Raw genomic sequence first — 14,594 nt, 5'->3', positions numbered from 1 at the left:
CTTTAACTACTGGTCCAAACAGGGCTTGCCTAGGATGGGTTAATGTATTACCAGGATATAAGTAAGGTAGAGTCTATTTGCGAGCCTTTTAAATGACATTTATATACTGAGAAATGTATATGTGGTTTGGAGTTTTATTAGGCGCTGCAATTCCTCCTTCCAGCGGCAACGGGCGAGGTAGCCTAATAACGGGCCGGAAGAGGTGACAGTTGGAGGCAGGCGAGAAGGAGGAAGTAGGGGAGACTGCAGACAGGAGATGCCGTATGGTGCAGCCCTCCCAGGAGAAAAGAAGCTATGGAGCAGCTCAACCCCACATTAATTGCCTGTGGACAGCATGGAGTACAGTGCAGGTCTTGGAGCCTGGGCTGCCTGTGAGTGTGAAGCCAGAGGGCCTGAAAGGCGTACAGGAGGGCATTCGCTCCCCAGAGGATGATGCCTAGGAGGGGAGCAGACATGTATCGCTGTAGTGTGCCAAGGCCATGTGTGCGTATCGCAGCCCAGGAGGCGTGTCGAAGAGGGATGGTACAGAGTCATCCCCAGGCCATTGTGACATGGTAGCCATGGGGTGCACAAAAAGGTGGCTGGGTTGCCATAAAGTCCCGGGTCACTGAGGAAGAGTCTGCAACCCGGGTGAAGGCACAGGCCCAACTGATGGCGGTGTGGAGAGACGCTACAGACTGATGCAGCCAGGCTGCAGAGGGAATGTTGGTGCCAGGGGCAGTGGGGGAATGGTGTCCCTGCCCAAGAAGCAGGAGGACTGGGTGGGGATACAAAGCCTGTGAGCATTCAGAAGATCAGTGCTGCTGGCACACAAAGGAGGGGAGCACAGCAGAGCGCTCCATCCCGGTGATCATGGGGCAAAACCGGAGTGTCAAAAGAGCCAAGCCGACAAAGGTGTGCACCAGGCTAACCACATCCAGGGGTGGTGAGAGACTAGAATGGTCTGACTGAGACAGGCCTGCTCACTCTGGTCACCACACAAGCATGTCTGCATAGTGTGAGTGGAACCCGCTTTCAGGAGGCTGCCCACAAGTCGGTTAGTGACTGCTTGGTTGATGCTATAGGGTGGTGGAGGCGGCTGCAGGATGTGCACAGGCCAAATCGATGTCTTAGAGCCTTGGAAAAGAGTATTAGGCATACAAGGAACCTATGACCAGTAAGGTGGGGGAAGTCATTGGGGGCCCTTTTGCTGGATTACAGAAGCGTCTGACTGCAGCCACCTGTAGAAGGGGCTAGGTTGCAGTTCCCATACTGCACTAGTTAAACGGTGGTGCTCCAGCTACATGTGTTCCGCTGCCAGTCAGCATGTAACAAAAGGCTCTCCCGGAGGTCTGTAGCACACATGCTAAGGAACATGGCATGGAAAATAAGTTGGTTTATAGCTAAATATTGATTATGGGGGTCTGCAGGCTCCCTGCCATATGTCCTATCCAAACAATTCCTGAAGGTGGTGGACAGGAGGAGCTTGTAGTACCCTTATATAATCCAGAGGTAGGGGATATGGAATGCAAAAGCCCTTATGTATGTGGGACCATATATCCAAGCTGAGCCTGGGCTCGCTATGACAAGTGATGACATTCACCATACTGAATTGGTATGGTGAATGTTTGTTCCAATGTTGCCTACTGTTTAACATCGAAACCGAGATCATCCTGCTTTGAAGAAAAATTACAAGAATCCTGTGCTTATTATCAAAGGAACTCTAGATGTAGCCCACATTCTTTTCAACACAGTCTATTGCAGGTTGCCTAACATGACTTTCCTTTGCAGCTGGACTGCAAGGGCAGATCACCTAGTGGTGTCCCCTTGGCAGGGGGACATGTCCAGTCTCCATGCTAGAGTAACAATACTCAGGGCTACAGTAGGACTGTACCTCTTACTGACACTAGGGGAGACTGCCTGGGATGAAGAGACAGACAGCTCAAACTCCCTGGGGACCGAGGGGCCTGGAGAGACAGCCCCTCACAATTTCTCTGCTTGTAATATGTAACCAGAGAAAAGTCTGGGTCAGAGAAAGAAACATCTCATATAATATGTAAAGGAACGACTTGCCTTAAAAAGTGTGACTTTTTCCTCTTCAAGAGATACCAAGCTAAGGGAGTTCATATGAAAAAATGGGTGCCGCCTGCACTGATAAGACAAACATTACCTACCAATAAAAGCCTTTCTGTTGCTTGCATCTGCTTAGATGTACATGCTTTGCATAGGCAGACATCTAGCGGCTGGTGCATAGCATTACATTATCGGTTTTCAAAGTAAAAAAGGGCATGCCTCTGAAACTCGCTTTGTGGGACAGAGGAAACTCCAGGTGGGGTGTGGGGGGGGAGGAGGGCAGGATGAGATCAACGTTCTACTGCTGAGGAAAATCGGGAGCGTTTAACATTTAATGAATCCTATTATTGGTGAATTATTGCATAATACCTTTACAAGGGGCAATGACCAGTGCTGCAAATTCCAAGGTATTGCTGCCTTAAAGAGGAGCTATTTTTCAACAGGACTGCAATCTTATAACTGTCCCAATTATTCTGCAATGGACGGTAGACCCAGGGTACTCGGACAATTATGGAACACAGAAAACAATACTCACCTCTATGTGTGTGTGTGTGTAACTCAAGAGCCCCAGTGTGAGAAGAGAGTAAAAACATTAATGTCACTGCAAAGGGTTGTGGGTGAAAGGAAGTGATTCCGTTGCGTCTTCCCCTCTAACCAGTGTTGAAGTGAGATCAGGATTAGTCAAACGCAGAGGGGACAGGGCTTTTAGAAAATATAACATGCCCAGATTAATTTCCACGGTTTTGGAATACTATTTCCTTTACCTTTTGTCGTTTCACTCTCCCTAACAAGGAAGGTCCCTCGAACATTCTCCTGATTTAACAGTAATCTCTCCGACTCGCGACGAGTGATCTTCCCAAAATACCACCTGAAAAAAATTAAACAAGATCAGTTAAAAAAAAATAAACAAAAATCTGCTCAGACCCAAGACCACATCTGAAATGGGAAATTCTGAAGGTTGCAGCAGAAGGATGCGAAATTACCATTATAAGATAGTACAAGTGAGAAAATGCAAATCAGTTATGTAAAACTTATAACAGTGCAAAATAAATTACATCTTCGCTGCGCTAGGCCGTTCCATAAAAATGATCTGTCATCCAAACCATGTCTCAAAACCAGCAGTCTTTAACTAAGAAACAAAGTCCCATCAAGTGACATTTCAAACGGTCCTGGCGATGACGAAGTACACAATCAAAACAACGTTGTCGGAATTTCCAGTAAAACAAGAAGTAATGTGCTGACCAAGCAGCCCAACAAGATGTGTGCTTCAGGAAATTAATTCAATCATCCAAACTAAGCCGCCCTACAGCGTCTTGTGAAAGCCAAAACCATGACATGCAAGACATGACACCCAACAACTGACTTGAAAAACAAATCCCATTGAAAAATGATGTCCTACATTTAGAGATGACACAGGAAATTACACCAGTCAACTAACCCACACTGTGCTACATCTTGAACTGGACTCAACTTTCATACTACCCCCACTCCTCCTGCCACATATTCCCTAGTCACAACCCAGGAAGAACCCTAGACCTAGTCTTCCGATCATCCATCCTCACCAAAGTCAACCTCTTTAATGCCTCTTGCTCCTGTGAATACTTGTATTCACTGCAATGTCACAGTCCTTCCCGATAGTCTTTCCATCCTCTTAATTCACCACAAAATGGAATTCAAGCCAGACTCCCTGGTCCCCGAGATGGCTGAAATCAAGTTCTCCCATATTGCCCTACCCCACAGGTGTCCTCCAGCGACAAAGCCTTCAATGACGTTAACCTATATCTTAGCTCACATTTTGAACATTACTACCCTATTCTCTCCTTTACTTCATGCACTCAAAACCTGGATCATCCCTGCTATCATTCCCCTCAAGATCCAAATGCACCTTCCCTTTTACTGCTGGTGTAAATCTCCTTCCACCCTCCTCACCACCTATCAATATGCTTTTCTGTATCTTGCCATGACAAGTGACATCACTGTGTTGCACTACTTAACTAACCTAATCTTCCCCATCCACTTACGCCTCTGGCAAACTCTCCTCCACCGCCTAAACTATGCTCCCTCCTCACCCTAGTTCTTCCTCCTCCCCTTCAGTCTTGGATTTCACCTTCTACTGCTCTAGAAAGACATCCACGAACTGGATGCGATCATTACCCTTCTCTGCTACCCCCAAACCAGTTTCTTCTGTCAAGAGGGAAAATCACTATTATGCACAATCAAAAACAAAAAATATAGATTTAGAAAGACAGCTCTGAAACTGCTCAGAGCATTCTTTCTAAACCGACCAGTCACGCCCCTAAAGGCACACGAGTGCACGCAAGTGCTGATGGTCACGGCCGAACTGGAAGACGCAAGTCATGGATACCACAGGTATTTTTGCGTGTCTGTTGTGGTGGAATGTTAGCAGCGTGGGATGGGCAGATGGAGGTCAGTGCCTTTGGATTTTGTCTGTGTGGTCAGCAAGGAGGAGTGTTTGTGGCAGGGACCGGTGGGGGAGCGAGTATGTGTGCATGTGTTGGTGTGTATGACAGAGGGGACAGGGTGGCAGATGGGTGGGTGTTTGGGGAGTTGAAACCCCCTAGCCCGACCAGATTTAAAGGAAATCCACCACCAGTGCAGGTGAAGGTAAGCAGGACAAGGGATATAAAACCCCCAAAATCATGATTTTTACAAATATTGAAGGACAAACCAAATAGGTTGAAAAGAACAAGTTACTTACCAACTGTAACATTCTTTCGATTGGATGTTCCTCCCACGTATTCCTCATCTTAGATATATCCTTACCTTTAGGTTTCGCCTTGGAAAAAATTCTCTCTCCAGCAAAGGGTGCTCCACTCAAGGCCGTGGCGTCGATGTCCCTCGGCGGCATTCCGTCGAGCACCGACGTCATCCATTGTATAAGAGCCTAGAGCACGCCCGTTGGCTTCAGTTCTGTTTTTTCGTATATTATAGTCCATGTATTTTAATTAGTTAATGGCATGCCTCTTGACCCAAGCCTTAAAAGAGTTTAAAGTGTAATTCACGTAAACTGTACTGTGGGGTTGGTTGGGAGGGTCGATGAGGAATGCGTGGGAGGAACATCCAATCGAAAGAACGTTAGTTGGTAAGTAAGAAACAAGTTACTTACCTGTAACTGTTGTTCTCCAGCATGGGTCTGGCATGGATTCACATGCTCATGAATATTCCCCGTCGTCAGGCTGGGAATCCTCGGTAAAGAAAAAATCAGTATCAGTTTCGTTTCTGATCTGTCTTTCTTAGTAGTAACCAATCACTGATCTCTGCGTCATACTGACCACAGCCAATGACTGCCCTCTACCTAAGCCCCGCCTCTGGCAGCCATCTTCAGATTTGGTAACACGTAAAGTGGAAGTATGACCAAGTGAAGAGCCGCAGAGGGGTAGGCGGGAGGGTTCGCATGTGAATCCATGCCAGACCCATGCTGGAGAACAACAGTTACAGGTAAGTAACTTGTTCCTTCTCCAGCATGGGGTCTGGCATGGATTCACATGCTCATGAATAAAGAATACATAGCAGTACACACATGCACAACCACGGGAGGTGGCAAAGGCTCAACATTAAACATTACATCAAACTCAACATTAAGCAATTCTTACCTCCTCACCAGGCTCACCTTAGGCGACCAGTTGCGCAGCACTGCTTGGCCGACCCTGGACTCCTCCCTGGAATCCCGATCGACGCAGTAGAATTTCGTGAAGGTGTGCGTCGACCTCCACGTAGCAGCCATGCAGATGTCCAGCAAGGGCACACCAGATAGGAACGCTCTGGTAGCTGCGATCGCTCTGGTGGAATGGGCTCTCGGACGGCCAGGCAGCGGTCGGTTTGCCAACCGATGACAGTACATGATACAGCCGGAGAGCCATCTGGAAATGGAGGCCTTTGAGAGAGCCTTCCCCCGATTGACAGGTCCAAAGTTCACAAAAAGTTGTGACGTCTTCCGAAAACGCTTCGTGCGGTCCACGTAAAACTTCAGCGCTCTAGCCACATCCAGCGAGTGCAAAGTCCTTTCGGCCGGCGACGAAGGCGACGGGAAGAAAACAGGCAACACCAAGGGTTCGTTGAGGTGGAAGTCCGACGGCACCTTGGGCATGAAGGAGGGGTGCGTCCTGAGCACTACCCTCGTGTCGTGAAAAGTCAAGTACGGGGGCTTGCAAGAAAGGGCCTGGATCTCTCCCACTCTTCGTGCAGAGGTGATGGCCACAAGAAACGCCGTTTTCCACGACAGGAACTTCAACGGAGCCGAGTGCAGAGGCTCGAACGGGAGCCGAGTGCAGAGGCTCGAACGGAGGTCCCATGAGCTTGGTCAGCACCACGTTGAGCTCCCACGCCGGGGCCGGAGCCTTCACCGGCGGGAACGATCTGAACAGTCCCTTCATGAATTCTTTCACCAGACGATGAGACCACAAAGCCGTCCGCCCTGTGGTTCTGGTGTATCGGGAGATCGCAGCAAGATGAATCTTGATAGACGCGTGCGCCAGTCCAGCCTTGGCCAGCGTCAGAAGGTACGGCAGTACCTGGGGAGCCGTAATCCGTAGAGGGTTAATCTTCTGTGCGTGGCACCAGACAGAGAACCTCTTCCATTTGTGTCGATAGCATTTAAGAGTGGAGGACGCCCTGGCCCTTGCAAGAACCTCTCTGCAGTCGGCCGGTATGTCGTATCCTCCAAACTCTAACGCTGCAGGAGCCAGGCCTGCAAGTTCAGCGACTTCGGGTCGTGATGGAGGATGGCGCCTCCTTCCCTGGAGAGAAGATCCGCGTCCACTGGTAGCTTGATTGATGGGGACGCTGACAAGTCCAGAAGGTCCGGGAACCATATCTGCCTCGGCCACGCAGGTGCGACGAGGATCATCCTGCACCGTGACCTCTTGAGCTGGTTGATGAGCCGGATCAGCAATGGCAATGGAGGGAACGCGTATAGAAACAGGCCCTCCCAGGGGAACGAGAAAACATCGCCCATGCTCCTCGGCTGGGGAAACCTGCTGGCGAACCTCCGGCACTTGGAGTTCGTCGCCGCCGCGAACAGATCGATCTGGGGTGTGCCCCACCGTCGGAAGAGGCGGTCCACTAGATCCTGTCGTAGTTCCCACTCGTGGCACGAGCGCAGCTCTCTGCTGAGCGAGTCGGCGATGGTGTTTTTTATCCCTGCCAGATGAAACGGCACCAGAAACATCCCTTGGGCGACGGCCCAATGCCACAGATCCTGCGCCTCCTTGGACAGGGCTGGGAATCTGGTACCGCCCTGCTTCCTGATGTAGAACATGGTGGTGGTGTTGTCGGTGAAGATCCTCACCACCTTGCCCTTGAGGGACGGAAGAAAGGACCCGAGGGCCCAAAACACTGCACAGAGCTCCAGGACGTTGATATGGAGGGACTTCTCCGTCGGAAGCCAAATGCCTCTCGCGTACAGATTTTCGGTGTGCGCTCCCCACCCTTCCAGGGAGGCATCCGTGGTCACTGTCTCCTGGTGGCCGGGGGTCTGGAAGTCCATGCCGCCGTCAGATGCGCGCGGGTGCCCGACCACCGGATCGCTCGTCGGAAACGCTCGTCGAGTGTGATCCTCTTCTCGAAGCTGCCCGTCGTCTGGATCCAGCGCGCATCCAGGAACTCCTGCAACGGGCGCATCCGGAGCCTGCACAGGCGGATGAGATAAATGCAAGAAGACATCATTCCGAGGGGGGACTTGATGGACCTCACCCTGGCCGCGTCCGCAACCAGCATCCGCTGCACCTTGCCCAAGATGGCCCTCGTCCTTTCCTCCGACGGAGAGGCCAGAAGCGACACTGTCGAGCTTCGCTCCCAGAAACAGAGCGTCTTGCACAGGCACCAGGTGGGACTGGGCGTAGTTTATGGAGAATCCCAGGTCCGTGAGTAGTTGGACGGTCCTTGCCGTGTGCTCCACGGCGAGCTCCTTCGTCTTTGCTCGGATGAGCCAGTCGTCCAGGTAGGGGTAGACGTAGATCCCCTCTCGGCGCAGCTGCGCCGCCACCGGAGCGAGGCACTTGGTGAACATCCTGGGTGCCGACCTCAATCCGAAGGGAAGGGCTCTGAACTGGTAGCGACGCCCTTGGACCACAAACCTGAGAAACCTTCGGTGTCCCTTTAGGATGGGAATATGTAAGTAGGCATCCTCCAAATCCAACGACGACAGGAAATCGCCCTCCTCCAGTTGACCCAGGACGTGTTGGAGGGTGACCATCTGGAACTTCTGTGCCTTGATGAATTTGTTCAGTCGTCGTAGGTCCAGGATGGGACGCCATCCTCCCGTCTTCTTCACGAGGAAGTATCTTGAGTAAACTCATGAGCCCCGAAGCCTCTTTGGGACGAGCTCGATGGCGCCCTTCTTGAGCATCGCCTTTACCTCCAAGAGAAGTTGAGGGACGTGATGTTCTTTCCTGGCCACAGGGGGGACGCGCGGGCACCTCTTTAGAAACTCGAGCGCGTGACCCTGAGCTAGGGCGTCCAGCACCCAACTGTCGGTGGAGATGGACTCCCACACGCTGATGAAGCTCGCCAGCCGGCCTCCCACCGGGGTGCTTCGGTGGGGGCCCGACCCCACGGCCGGTTCAGTCCTGCTTTGACTAGGCTTTGCCGCCTTGTCCTCCTTGGCGACGACGGCGGGGTCCGCCTGACTTGCCTCGTCCCCCTGTAAGCTTCCTGTGACGACGAACGGGCCGCTTGACGGTAGGTGGAAAATCCGCCGCTGGAACCTTTGGAGGCACCCTGTTTGCCTCCGCCATTCCGAAAGAGCGGCCGCCGTTGCTGGAGAACCCCAAGAGCCCGGGCCGTCTCCGTGTCCGCCTTGATGGCAGGTTGTTTCCGTCGAACGGCATGTCCAAGACTCTGGTCTGCACGTCCTGACGGAAGTCAGTAGCCTTGAGCCATCCACGCCGTCTAAGGCACACGCCGTTGCCCAACTGGCGAAATCAAGTGTCAGCGATGTCCGTCGCAATCGTAATGGCGTGGTCCGACGCCACCTCTCCTTCCTGCAAGATCTCTAGGGCTTCCGCCCTCTTGTCGTCTGGTATGAAGTCCAGCAGGGGGGCCAGTTTGTACCACAACTCCCTATCGTAGCGGGCTACGATAGCCAAGGCGTTGGCCGCCTTAATCATCGTCGCTGTCGACGAGATGACTCTGCGTCCCACCGTGTCCGGCGGGGAGGTTGACGTAGAGGCCGCGCCCCCCCGCTTTCTTCCTGGCCGCCGCGGAGACGACCGAGTCCGGGGTCGGCTGTGCCCGAAGGCACAAGGGGGCCGCGTCCGGGACCCGGTACTTCTTCTCGTACCGATCCCTTCTAGCCGGCGTCGTGGATGGGTTCTTGAGGAGGGCGAGGCCCTCATCCCAAATATCGTCTAGTAGAGTTACAGCGAGGACCGTCTTCCTCTTGGTCCCGCGCCGTTGATAAAGCAAACCTTCCTTCTTCTCTTCCGGGCAGAACTGGAAAAGCTCGGATGCCCTGGCGATCATGGAGTGAAACGATCCAATCTCGTCGGGCGGGGAAGCCCGGGTGGGAGGTGACGACGGGAGATCCTCGTCGTAAACCTTGTCGTCTGTACCCGTCGCGGCCGTGTCAGTCCCCGTATCATCCCCACGTGTCGTGGACGGGGAGGAGGGCTGAACAGGGCGCGATGGCTGAAAAGGAGGTGGAGGATGAATCCTTCTTCTCTTAGGGGGAGGGCTCCCAGAAGGGCCTGGCTCTGGGTCCCCTTTCGGGAGCGGTTCCTCCATTGGTGGTAACGGCAGTCTCGTCCTTATCTCCGAGCATAAGGACTGTATAGCCAACAAAATGGCCGCCGAGTTGTCTTGCGGCACTGGTTGAGGGAGATCCGACGGGCGACCAGGAGCCCCGTCGGCATCCTCGACGCCCTCGTCGTCTTCCACATCGGGGTCCCTCCCGACAGGATGGCCTTCTTCCATGCCAGAGCCGTGGCCTAAGACTTCGATCAGCTCCTCCTCAGAGGTTGAGGCCGAGTCCACGACGACCTCCTGCCCCCCCTTTTTCTTCTCCGTCGGAGGTTTCACGGGGGTCCTGTCGATGGGCATGAAAGAGGACTCCCTCCGCGGTGGCAGGGAGATTCTGGGCCCCGGGGTCGCCACCGCTGGTGTAGCCTCCACAGGCTGAGCCAGGGCCGCCGCGACTGTCTCGATAGAGGCCTTGGCAGGATGGATCAAGGCTTTCACCACCTTAGGTGCGCTCACTGCCTTCTCCTTGGGGGGAGGGTCACCACCTCACTCCCCCTCCGATGGGGCCTTAGGGCACGACCAGGGTCTCTCCAGGAGTTTCGCCGGGTGCTCAGCCTTCCTCTTACCCGAGCCAGAGCGTTGGCTCGTGGTTGATGGCGCTGGGGAGGATGCGCCCTGCCTAGCGCCCGTAGAGCCCGACCGTTCGGCGCTCCCGGTGCCAGCGGACTCGCGGTGCTTGGCCTTCTGTTGGACCCCTGTCGCCGGGGCGCCCTGAAAGGTCTTAGAAGACCGTTCGGACTTCTTCTTCTCGCCTGACGGGCTCTTTCCTTCCAGCCAGTTGGCGAGACGTTGATGGCGGTCCTTCATGGTCCGCTCCGACATATTGCCGCAAAACGCACAGTCCTTCTCCACGTGCGTCTTGTCCTCATGTAGGCAGTAAAGGCAAAGGGAGTGTTCGTCCTCCTTAAAGACATTCTGAAGCTGGCATCCAGGGCAGACCCTGAACAGCTTTCCGGGCGTCGAGCTTCCCTTCTCCTGGGCCATGTCCGAGATGGGCCTGAGAAACTTCTGGAGTTCTCCAAAAGCGTGGCTCGACGAAATCTTCACCCTTGAGGGGCGTAGACGAATCCGACACGGGTCCCCGTTGATCGGATGAAGAAACGGTGGAGCTGGAGGCTCTTTTGACAGAAAGAGAAATTTTTCTGAGAAAAAACGTGAAAAATAGCACTAACGTTCGAGAGCAATAGCACGAGGATCCAAACACTTGAACGTGCGGTAAAATTCTGAAGATGGCTGCCAGAGGCGGGGCTTAGGTAGAGGGCAGTCATTGGCTGTGGTCAGTATGACGCAGAGATCAGTGATTGGTTACTACTACGAAAGACAGATCAGAAACGAAACTGATACTGATTTTTTTCTTTACCGAGGATTCCCAGCCTGACGGCGGGGAATATTCATGAGCATGTGAATCCATGCCAGACCCCATGCTGGAGAACTTGTTCTTCGAATGGATTGTGTCCTCCCACGTATTCCTCATCTTAGATAGACTCCCAAAGAAGTTTTGTATTCTTTTTTAATCGTGTACAGAATGGAGTACAGATTTAGCAAACAGACCTCCTTGCGAAGAAGTCGAGTCCAGTGCATAATGTTTTATAAAGGTGTGCATGGATGACCATGTGGCTGCTGCACAAATATCTTGCACAGGGATACCCCTTTTTAGTGCTGTTGAAGTTGCCATGCCCCTGGTTGAATGAGCTCTCAGTGCATCAGGTGGTTCTTTCCCAGCCAATCTAACATTCTGTTATGGCTAAAATTATCCATCTGGATAATGTTTGTTTAGTTACCGGAAGGCCCAGTTTGCGTCCAGTGTATCCCATGAAAAGTTGATCACATTGACGAATTTTTGCCAATCTTGAGATGTAAAAACTAAGAGCCCTCCTGGGATCAAGTCTATGAAGCCGCTCCTCTTCCTTGCTTGCATGAGGAGGAGGGTAACAAGTAGGTTAAGTTATTTTCTGTGACAGATGAAAATCCGAAACAATTTTTGGCAAAAAAGGTTTAACCCCAAGAACTCCTTATAAAAGATGGTGTGAGGAGGACCACTTTAAAGCGCCTGCAACTCACTTACCCTGCGGGCTGATGTCAATGCTACAAGGAGTATTGTTTTCAAAGTAAGGAGCGTTGGTGGACAAGAATGTAAAGGCTCAAATGGATTACATGTGATACATTTTAAAAACAAATTCAGATCCCACACTGGAATCTGGAAAGATATTGGAGGAAAAACATTATTTAAACCTTTTAGGAATTGAATTATCAAGGTAATTTTGAAGTAAGATTCTTCTTCAGAAGAGCGCTTGAAGATGGATAGCGCTGCTAAGTATCCCTTTATCGTCCCAACCTGGAACCCCAGATTGGCTAAATGTAACAGAAAAGATAAAATTGTGGGGATATTACATTAAAATGGGTCCACATTCTTTTCTCTGCACCAGTTACTGAACTTGTTCCAACGACACCGATACAGAGATTTGGTTGCTGGCCTTCTCGCCGAAAGCAAAACCTCCATCACGTCATCCGGAAGATCCCAATCCTTGTATCTCAGCCTTTCAGAAGCCATGTGTGAAAGTTGAGTGTGTTGACCTCCGGATGGAGAACATGACCTTCTTGTCGCGAGAGAAGATCCTCTCTTTTTGGAAGACGTATTGAAGGGCAGATGGACATGTCCAGAAGGTCCGGGTACCACCTTCTCCTGGCCCAATCCGGGGCAATTAGGATCATGGTTTTCCCGAACTTTCTCAACCTCCTGATTACTTGAGGGATCACAGGGATTGGAGGGAACGCAAACAGAAGTGGAAACTCCCATTCCACCACAAACGCGTCTCCTAGAGCTCCTCTCGGGGGAAATTCCCCTGAGCAGTACAGTTTGCACTAGCGGTTGGCCCCGGTCGCAAACCGATCCACCTGAGGGGTTCCCCAAAGGGTGAAGATCTCTTTAATAACCTCCTGGGCTCTCTCCCACTCGTGAGAGACTGCTCTGCCTGCTCAGAGCGTCCGCTGTTGTGTTTTGCTCTCCGGCTAGATGAATTGCCGATAGAGAGATCCCTTCTTCTATTGCCCAGAACCAGAGTTGCGTCACCTCTCTGCACAGCGGCAGTGACCCCACTCTTCTCTTGTTGAGGTAGTACATGGCCACTGTGTTGTCCGTCATTATCAGAACATTCTTTCCCCGTACAGAGGGCAGGAAGGCCTTCAGCGCTAGTCTGATTGCCCTCAACTCCAAAAGATTGATGTGTAGTTTGGACTCCGATGTAGACCAACGTCCGCTGATTGTCAGATCGTTGATATGGGCTCCGCACCCCGTGAGTGAGCCGTCCGTCACTACTTTTATCTCTGGCCATGGCTGCCAAAAAGATTCTCCTCTGAGGATAGGATGTCTGCAAGCCCACCATTGTAGATCTTGTGCTACTTTGGCTGGGACCTGCAGCAGATCTGACATTTTCCCTGAGAATTGAGACCATTGAGTTCCGAGAGCCCATTGAAGAGATCTCATTCTCAATCTGGCTTCTGGCACCAGAAAAATGCAGGATGCCATCAGACCGAGCAACCTGAGAAAGTCGAAGGCTGGAAGACCCTGGGTATTCTGGAATTTTGTTACCATCTGCAGAATGTGGTGAGCTCTCTCTTTGGGAGGCGAGGCTTTGCCCGAGCAGGTATCCAGGACTGCTCCTATAAACTGGAGTTTCTGTGATGGTATCATGTTTGACTTTAAGTTCATAGAAAAACCTAGTTTGTGAAGGAAGCGACAAGTCTTGGACAGATGATCCAGGGCTTGTCCTGGAGAACGTGCTCTGATCATCCAATCGTCTAGATGGGGGTAGACATGAATCCCCCCTCTTCTGAGACTCGCTGTCACCACCGCCATCAACTTGGTGAAAACTCTTGGGGCGGAGGTTAACCCGAATGGCAGAACCCGAAACTGAAAATGAGAATGTCAATCGCAAACCTCAGGTACTCTGTGCTTGAGATGGATTGGCACATCAAAGTAAGCATCCTGAAGGTCCATGATACCAACAAATCCTGGAGTTGGAGAGCCTGAAAGATCTGCGAAAGTGTGACCATCTTGAATTTGTCCTTCCTTAGGAACTTGTTCAAGTTTCTCAAGTCCAAGATGGGTCTCAGTCCTCCGTCTTTCTTTGGAATAAGGAAATATGGGGAATACCAACCCTTGTTCCTCTCCGCTACAAGTACATGTTCTATTGCACCTTTCTGTAGCAGGGTCAAAACTTCCTGCAACAGGAGCGGATCCGCATGTTTGGCAGAGTTGTATTACGGGGGGTTGATTCTGAGGTTTCTTTCGAAAAGGAAGGCAGAAACCTTGGGATACTATTTCGAGTGCCCAAGCATCTGAAGTAATGCCCCGCCATTCTTCTAGATGCGGTGAGATCCTGCCTCCCACCGGGGTCTTGTGGGTCAAAACCTCAGAGTGGTTTTGCGGCAGCTGCAGCAGCGGCTGAAGGTACAGATGCCGTTGCTGGGGCAGATATAGCACCTTTTCCTCGGCCCTGAGGAAATTTTCTTTGACCTCTCAGATTGGCCTGCCCTCTTCCTTTTCCAATTGAGGAATAATAGCAAAAAGGACGACCCCTCCAGGAAGATGAGCCTGTGTAAGGGCGCTGCTGAGGTTGTCTTATAGCGGCACAGAGATTTTGACATCTGTAGCTTTTCCAAACTTTCATCTGCCTTGCTACCGAACAACCTTGAGCCATCAAAGGGCATATTAAGAAGCCTGGATTGCACATCAGGAGCAAACCCAGACTTTCTCAGCCACGCAAATCTATGTGGCACTGTGC

General features: G+C 51.7%; 1 protein-coding gene across 9 annotated transcripts in view; it reads right to left on the bottom strand.

Moving 5' to 3' along the window:
- The window catches only part of SRC (SRC proto-oncogene, non-receptor tyrosine kinase), a 520,693-nt gene that overhangs the window by 87,741 nt on the left and 418,358 nt on the right, over nucleotides 1-14,594 (bottom strand). For all 9 annotated transcript variants that reach the window (XM_069652377.1, XM_069652381.1, XM_069652378.1 and 6 more), the window contains one exon: nucleotides 2,817-2,920. In XM_069652377.1, the coding sequence (XP_069508478.1) occupies nucleotides 2,817-2,920 (104 nt within the window). The remainder of the gene's footprint in view (nucleotides 1-2,816; nucleotides 2,921-14,594) is intronic.

Source organism: Ambystoma mexicanum, chromosome 3p, assembly GCF_040938575.1.
Source record: "Ambystoma mexicanum isolate Mex_15411 chromosome 3p, UKY_AmexF1_1, whole genome shotgun sequence".
Lineage (NCBI taxonomy): Eukaryota > Metazoa > Chordata > Amphibia > Caudata > Ambystomatidae > Ambystoma > Ambystoma mexicanum.
Note: the sequence above shows the minus strand (reverse complement) of the source record. Positions and strands in the feature narration are given on the sequence as shown.